Here is an 8,643-nt window from a genome sequence, read left to right on the forward strand (position 1 = left end):
ATAAATCATTCAGTCCAGAACTATTTAAACGTCTAAAAACATTTAACCTGCAAATGAGTTGTTTCTAGACACGCCTCCTGGCTCTGCGCCAACGCTGGTTGGACGCGCTGGTCTTCATTAGTATGCGGTGGGCGTGTCCGTAGCGTGTCTGTCAGATGAATGAGTAGAGCGCTTCAGTCGCGCATCGGGCAGCGAGCGAGAAGTCAGCTGCTCACCGGCGCTCAGAATGCGGCTGCTACTGTAACCTCTTCCCGCTCCCGTTCCCTGTGACGCCAACACTGAACGGGAAACATGTGGAACACTAAAAGAGGATCCTGCCTGCACAGCAAAGGAGAGTTATGGGTAAGTTTCTTACACTCATGAAAACGGCATTTAACATGACAGCGAATTCTCTTAACAGTAAATAATAAGTAACTCTTCATAATATTTTTTTATTATAAAATCCAAAATTATAATATAATCCAAATTAATTACGTAATAGATAGACTAATCAAACTCGAATGAGTATTTGGAAGGATTGTATTATAATTAATTTGGATCATTGTTTTATGTTAAAAACTAACTAGGCTTTTTTCAAGGATATTCAGTGATTCATAAAATGTGTGAGATTTCGTTTGCAGGTTCATTGCAGTCCCTTGTACAGTGATATCCATATTTTCTGTCAAAATATCTTTGTTAGTTGAAATTGTGGTACGACCCCTCTCATCAAAATACATAAAGAGGGAGAGATAAAAACTATGTTGAAACTATGACATAAATCATAGTTATCATGGTAAATAATGGGGTGAATATTTTGTCATATCAATACGGGTGGATTTTAGATCTAGTCCAACCATCCTCCCAGCACACACATACAGTAATGTTAAACCCAACCTCTTTTGATGTGCTTAATTAATCATTTATATGCAAAAGATGTATGCAGTAAATATATTCATTGCTTCCTTATTAACCATTTTCATATATACTTGCCATTTGATTTTAAAAGTATGATGCTTTTTACTTATATTTCTGTTGCTTATTAGTTTTTCTGTTATTTATTTCAGGGTTTGTTCATCCTCCTCTTGTACACCATTCCCTTCTCCTCCTCGTCAAATTTCAGTCACCTCATCTATAAGATAAAAGAAGGATTACCTAAAGGGACACTTATAGGGGCTATCAGTGCGGACTTAAAATTGGATCTTTCTGTCAGTCCTCCTCGTTCATTCAATCTGGAGCTAAAGACGGCCAGACAGCAGTACGTGAATCTGAATAACACGACGGGGGAGCTGTTCACATCTGCTGTGGAGATTGACAGAGAGGCTCTGTGCGCGGAGTCCCACGAGGGCCAGGGCTGTGCAATCTTTCTGGACGTGCTAATCCTTCCTCAACAGTACTTTCAGCTGGTTAAGGTTAAAATTATTATTGAGGATGTGAATGACAACCACCCGCATTTCCCTCTTGGAGATATCAGGGTGTCTGTGCCGGAGAACGCACCTGTTAACGCAAGGTTTGCGGTGGAGCAATCCGCAGTCGATCCTGACATCGGGATTCACAGCGTTCAAACATACTGGCTTGCTAATGACTATGGAGTTTTCACATTAGACGTAGAGGAGAACGAAGGCGGTGAACTGACACCCTTTCTCATCATTACCGAGTCTCTTGATAGGGAGACACAAGCTGAGTATGTGACTGACATTATAGCCGAGGACGGAGGCTCTCCGCCGCTCCTAGGCACTGCAACTCTGAGGATTATCATCACAGACGTCAACGACAACTGTCCCAAGTTTACAGAGTCGCTAGTGAACGTTACTATTTACGGAAACGCTACTAAGGGCATGCAACTGGCTCGTCTAGAAGCCTACGATCCAGACGAGGGAGCCAACGCCTTGATCACTTATACTTTCAGCGAACGGGTCACCCAGGAAAGCAGAAACCTGTTTCATTTGGATACAAACACTGGGGTTCTTAAACTAGCAGGAAAGATTGACAACAACACCGGAAAACTCTACAAACTGATCGTGCTGGCCAATGGGCCGACTTGTATTCCAGAAGTTGCAACAGTTAACGTTCACATCATCAAACAGCTATCTGGCCCTCCGGTGGTTATCCCGCGTTATATTGCGTCTGAGAAGGACGGTGTTGTGAGTTTAAGTGAATCAGAGCCAGCGTTTACACCCATTGCTTTTTTTACCATCAAAAACACCGAGCCACAACAGAAGATAGAGTGTCTTCTTGAAGGTGCAGGTCCGTTTAGACTTGTACCGTATGAGCGGATTAAAAACGAATACCTGCTTGAGACCACCGAACTATTGGATTATGAGCAGCAACAGGATTATGAAATGGCTGTTGTGGTTCGTAACTCTCATGGATTAGTAGTTAACACAGTAGTGAAAGTCCACGTGTTGGATGTTAACGACAACGCTCCGGTTTTCAAGCAATCTTTCATTGAAATCACAGTGGAGGAGAACAACCCACCAAATACATTCCTCGCTCAGCTTCAGGCCACCGATGCAGACAGTGAAAGCAGAGGCGAGGTGTATTACCTACTCGGTGCTGACGCTCCCACCATTTTTGACTTGGATCGGTCAACCGGAGTACTGACGGTTTCCACTTCTCTTGACCGAGAGGAAAAGGAGACGTATCGTTTCATGGTGCGAGCTGTAGACCGTGGCACGCCGAGAAAGGAGTCGATCGCCACTGTGATTATCACCGTCCAGGATCGGAATGACAACAGTCCAAGGTTCATCAACAAGGACTTCACCTTCTTTGTGCCGGAGAACTTTCCAGGTTTTGGGGAAATTGGCGTTCTTACTGTCACAGATGCGGATGCTGGGGAGAACGGATGGGTGGCGTTGTCCATCCTTAATGGGAGCGACATCTTCGTGATTGACACCGGACGAGGAGCGCTGCGGGCCAAGACCTCTCTGGACCGGGAGCAACAGGGAACGTATTACGTTTGGATCGAGGCAATCGATGGAGGCGAACCTGCTCTTTCTTGCATCACAACGGTGACTGTTCTCCTACTGGATGTCAACGATAACCCTCCGACTGTTCTTTTCCCCCAGTCCAACCAGTCGTACATGTTGGTACTTCCCAACACACTTCCGGGAACATCTATAACTGAGGTTTACGCGGTGGACCGGGACACTGGAATGAACGCTGTTATTGCATACAGCATCATCAAGAGAACGGATGGAGAGCCAGGCTCGTTTGACATTGACCCCTATACGGGAAACATCACCTTGAGGAAAACCTTGAGCAATCGGGGCCTCTACAGTTTGTGGGTCAAAGTCAGGGACCACGGTCAACCAGAACTCTACTCTACCGTACTGGTCAACCTGTTTGTGAATGAAACAGTCAGCAATGAGACCCTCATTCAGAGTTTGTTGCCCAGAAGTGTAGATATTGACCATGGTGAGCTTCCTCCTGATAAGAAAGGGAGGAAGGGAGAACAAGTGCCAAACATGTGTGGCGAGTACCGAGTGTTACTGCTTGCACTGACAGCTACCTGCCTGGGATTGTTTCTGACCGTTGTGTCGTTGGTGACTTACATCTGCTGCAAAAGAAGAAAACCGAAAAAAAAGAGATCAGACATTGAGATTCCTTTAAATTCTCTTTAAGAACCCAATGGAGATTTCAAACATCCGACACTGCTTGTACTGCCCAAATTAATCCGTTTACAGTGTGTTTTGTGCATCTTAATATCTATTAAGTAAATGATTTGAAAATACAATGTATATATTGTGCATACAGTATGTTTTATAACTATGATGGAATCTACAAATATATATATATATTGACAAGACCGCTGCGAAATATAAAGATTTTGCTATTTGCATTTGCTGCCCAACATGCTTTTAATGTAATTTATCTTACAATGGTGCCCTTGGCAGTGTGTTGTGTCAAATTGTCGAGCCTCTTTTATATGCCTGTCTCGGAAGCCCAATGCACTTCTCTACAGGAACATCGTTCTCCCCATGGAAAGCTGTTCACTTTCAAACGTAATGCTCCTTGTGTTTGTCATCACCCTTGTGAAAATGAATTCCAAAGGAGATGAGAAATCAATGCTGCATTGATTCCTCAACTGTTTCTCAGTTATTAACCAATGTTGTTAGACATTTTGTGTTTTCTGTAGGATACTAGGCTGGTGTGCAATGTCCTAATGAGTTTCTCGAACCTTTGAATGTCTTGGTTCCTCCAAATGGTTTGTTCAGATCTGTTTATGATGACTTTTGTGCTCTCAGCTCAAAAGCTTTCTTCAAAGCAGCTAAGGCTACATGTCTCTGATCTAATTTCTGTGTAAGCAAAGGATTTGTGAACATTAAAGTGCTTTATTTTCTTATTAATAGCTTGATTATGATTTTATTTAATGAATTACAGACTAAACCAGTATTAGATGTGGACACGACTCAGCAGCTGTTCCAGCAGTCGTTGCTCAAAAAGTTAATCTACTAAAGCATTTAGTAGATTAATTAAATCATGTGGAGAGTTCAAAAACCATCTCAGTGGCTGATTTGACTGTGTCTATATGTCGTTTATACAGTAAACTGAAGTGCTTCTTTCTTGGAATGTGTTTGTTCACACAGTATTTCTTTGGAAAAGATATAATGTTAAGGGTTATCAGGAAAAGCAGTTATCATCAGTCTTATCGGAAACCAAATCGCAAAGTTATTTACATTGAAAAACATCATTCAGTAAATCAAGATGAAGATATAGTAGTGTGCTGCTGGTGCCAAAAACAATGAAAAAGATCTTGTGCAAAAATATTCTACTAAAGAACTTTTGTATGTGCATCAAAACATGAAAGTTGAAGTCAAACAATATTAATTTCACCTTAATCATGTGCTTTTCAAGCAGAAAGCATTTGGAGAGCCTTTTGGTTGCGGTGTGGTTGGCATCTCATTCTGCTCTTTTTAATCTACCTCTTTGTGTCGGACCAGTAAGATGGCTTCTCCAGTGTCCCGAACCCATTACAGAGGTCAGATCGGGAGTGTGTGTTTAGCTTGTCATCGCTTATGGAACACCATTCAGCTTTCTAAAATAGACAAGCATGGCATGGTAACTCGCCACTCCTATTATTCCAAAAACCAGTTCGGTTTCATTTTTCCCTTTCTCTCTCTGGAACTCTCTGAAACGCTCACAATGGAAAGCAGTCATTTAAAACCACAAGAAGCCGGAGGACAGATAATGTATCGAGGCTTTGCAGTGCACAGGTTACGAGTAGGGCCTGTCACCTGGGGTCAGGTTCACTGCTTAATCTGCTTACTTCACCAGCAACATGTTCACAAACCAGCAGGAGACAGAGACTGAATCAACCAGCATGCATTTGAGAACATCTTCATCTGTGGGTCAAGATCAAGCTTCAGATTAAAGAAAAAAATGATGTTGCACATTATTAAATTCTTTGAAACTGGTGGTGTTAGCAATGCCAAGGTCATAGGTTTGATTCCCCAAATACACTGTAATTTACTTTAGATAAAGTTAAAACATTTGGCAAATGCATAAAAGCATTACTGTATGCATGGTAACCAAACCTAAGATAACCTTGACATTGCCAGTGATTTAAAGCGACCAGAAATCATTAATTTTTAATGACTAGTGTGAGCAGTGTTGGCTTGTTTACATAAAGATAAACTCTTCTCAACAGTGTTGCATCAGCAATGGAATTTGAAGTTGACTTTCTGACAAGTTATTCAAGTTCAAATGCAACTTTACAATGCAATGTTTTGATGAGAGGCATTAGTGCAAAGTCACATAAATAGTATATAAAAAGCAGTAGAAACAGCATCTTTGATTATCAAAGGAACGTTCAAGTTCTGTCAAAACATGCCACTCACAGTATAGACATGCATATATAGGCTGAACTGTGCTGTCTCCACTCCCGTTTCCTGACTTGACAAAATGAAAATGACAAAAAGAAATTACATTTAAAAAAGCATTATCTTTGAAGTAATTTGAGATTTATATTAAAAATAAATTGAGTGATGCTTGTGCAAAACTCAACACCATGATACAATTTCTAAGTTGCTCTGAATTATTTTATTAATGTGCATTGCTATGCAGTTACTAGGTCATTGTTATGTGGTTATGTTCTGGCCCAATTTCATTTACATTAATGCTTTTAAAAATGCAAAGTGACTTACACTGCATTAAAGGTATGCATTTGTATTTTTTTCAGTGCTTGTTTTCTCTGGGAATCGAAATCATTACCTTGGTAGTGCCATGCACTATTGTTTTAGCTACAGGAAATCCCCAGTGACATTTACATTTATATAATTTGGCAGACGGTTTTATCCAAAGCAACTTACATTGCATTCAATGTATAAATACAGCACTTGTTTTTTCTTGACCTTAGACTGTTTGAGTTACAGGAAAGCCCCAATTACATTTACTTTTTTTTCTTGCATTTAACAAACCTTTTATTCACTTTAATCTACATTTTTATCACTTTTATCTTACATTCATGCTTTTAATGCTTTTATCTAAAGCACCTTACATTGTATTCAAGGTATACATTTGATCAGTTCATGCATTCCCCGAGAGTCAAACAAACCCATGACCTTGGCATTCCTCAGAGCTACACGAAAGCCCCAATTACTTTCAACTTTTATGCTTTTAACACTTTTAAACAAAGTAACTTACATTGCATTCAATGAAAACATTCTATCAGTATTTGTTTCCATGGGAAACGAACCCACAACCTTGGTTTTACTAGTGATGTGCTCTGCTGTTTTGGCTATGGGAAATACAATATAAAAAAAAAAAAAGATGCTTTCATGCAAAGCGTATACGTTTGATAAATGAATGCATTGCCTGGTAATCAAACCTACGGCTTTTGCATTGCTAATGACATAATCTAATGTTTGAATCACGGAAAGGCAAATCAACTAAAGTCTCTAGACATTCTCAGAGTCTCAGATTTCTTATAGTCTACCAGGTGAAGTTGATTGTTAAGAAAAAACAGCACTGCAACAAGCTTCGGGATTTGTTGCTTGTAGCATAATCTAAAGTTTAATAACACACAGGCTTGTTCATATCACAAACCATAAATATGAGCAATAATAAATGATGCTTTATTTAGCAAACACAACTGAAACAAATCTAAATATTGGTTTACACCAAAAATATCTATAATAGAAGAATATGTCATCTGCAGAATACACCTCAATCATATTATGTAAGAACAAAATAAGTGTGCATCTTCTCAGTGAGTTTGTTATTCAATATGTCCACTTCGATGGGGTTTGATCGGGTCACATTTAATCTGAGCTTTCCTCTGTGTTGATTACTCATGTCACTCTATAAGTATGTGTGTATGTTCTCACTCCTCCAGCATACAATCGGCTTTCCTCTCTGCTTTCCCACCTGGCCAGACGGTTATGTGCCTCTCGACGGCCCTCCGCATCTGCTCGATGTGACCAACACAAACAGAACATTAGCCTGGAGACGTACGGCCTGATTGCACTCGTTGTGGTGATGGAGGACCTGTTAGAGACCCACAACAAACAGCCTCTGATTAATAAAATACACTTTATGCCCTTTCTGCTCCAGCTCTCCATCTGATTGCTGCTTGGAGTGAAATGTGCAGCTACCAAAAAGAGCTGTTCAAATTTAATTAAGGCTCTTTTGTCCGTTGGGCTTATAGTGTTTAAAGTACAACTGCTATAATTTTTCTTGGTGTTGAGTTTGCATGCAATATCTTGGCACTGTAAGCGCTTCTCAAAAACCTGACCAGCATGTTTTTGAAGCGGTTGATGGCCTTTCCTGACTCTTGACATTGTTTACCTTTCCAAATAACACGATAGTTATCTAATTTGCAGACGGTAGGTGCATCAAAATGACTAACTGCCTCTGAATCATGTGCATAGCCGCAGATTTACCTTTTCGATTATGAGGTGTGGCAATGCGGTTGAATTCAAACGTGTCTGCAAAGCATGCAAATGTGAGATTTACACTATGCTTGCAAGTTTTAGAAGTGCATTTTCATTCAGGCTATTAGAAGACAAATGCAATTTTATGAAAGGTTTTAATGCTCACCAAGGCTGCATTTTTTAAGTAAAAATATACATTAAAAAATGTAAAATATTATTATGAATTAAATTACCATCTTCTATGTTTATATATGTTCAAATATAATTTATTCCTGCAATGCAAAGCTGTATTTTCAGCATCATTCCTCCAATCTGCAGTGTCACATGATCTTCAGAAATCAGTCTATGCCGATTTTCTGCTCAAGAAACATTTCTGATTATTATCAGTGTTGAAAACAGTTGTGCTGCACAATATTTTTCATGATAGTCAAGATATCATGAAGTCACAATATATTTTATTTTTTAAGATTCTTTGATGAATAGAAATCTCCAAATAGCAGCATTCATTTAAAAAAAAAGGTTTTTAACATTATGTCTTTACTGTCAATTTTGATCAATTAAATGAATCACTGCCAAATAAAAGTAAAATGTCTTTAAAAAAAAACACACAAACTTTTGTATAGATGTGTAGAAGATTGGAAAAATAAATCACCTTTCTGTTCATTTACAGGCGGCTCATGCCTTACATGAAATTCTGAGACGTAGCATGATGGTAGCATTATCAGATGCCACCATTCGTTCCAACACAAGTGTTTTTGATAATCAGATGGCAACACATAGTATCAAGTTTCCA

General features: G+C 39.5%; 1 protein-coding gene across 1 annotated transcript; it reads left to right on the forward strand.

Annotated features, from left to right (window-relative positions):
* Positions 1–201: 201 nt before the first annotated feature.
* On the forward strand, positions 202–4,300 carry LOC113110798 (protocadherin-20-like). The gene is made up of 2 exons (XM_026274981.1): positions 202–342; positions 1,044–4,300. Exons 1-2 carry the CDS (start codon positions 292–294, stop codon positions 3,597–3,599), a joined length of 2,607 nt encoding a protein of 868 aa, XP_026130766.1. The 5' UTR covers positions 202–291; the 3' UTR covers positions 3,600–4,300.
* Positions 4,301–8,643: the final 4,343 nt, after the last annotated feature.

This window comes from Carassius auratus, chromosome 11, assembly GCF_003368295.1.
Source record: "Carassius auratus strain Wakin chromosome 11, ASM336829v1, whole genome shotgun sequence".
In the NCBI taxonomy this organism is placed as follows: domain Eukaryota; kingdom Metazoa; phylum Chordata; class Actinopteri; order Cypriniformes; family Cyprinidae; genus Carassius; species Carassius auratus.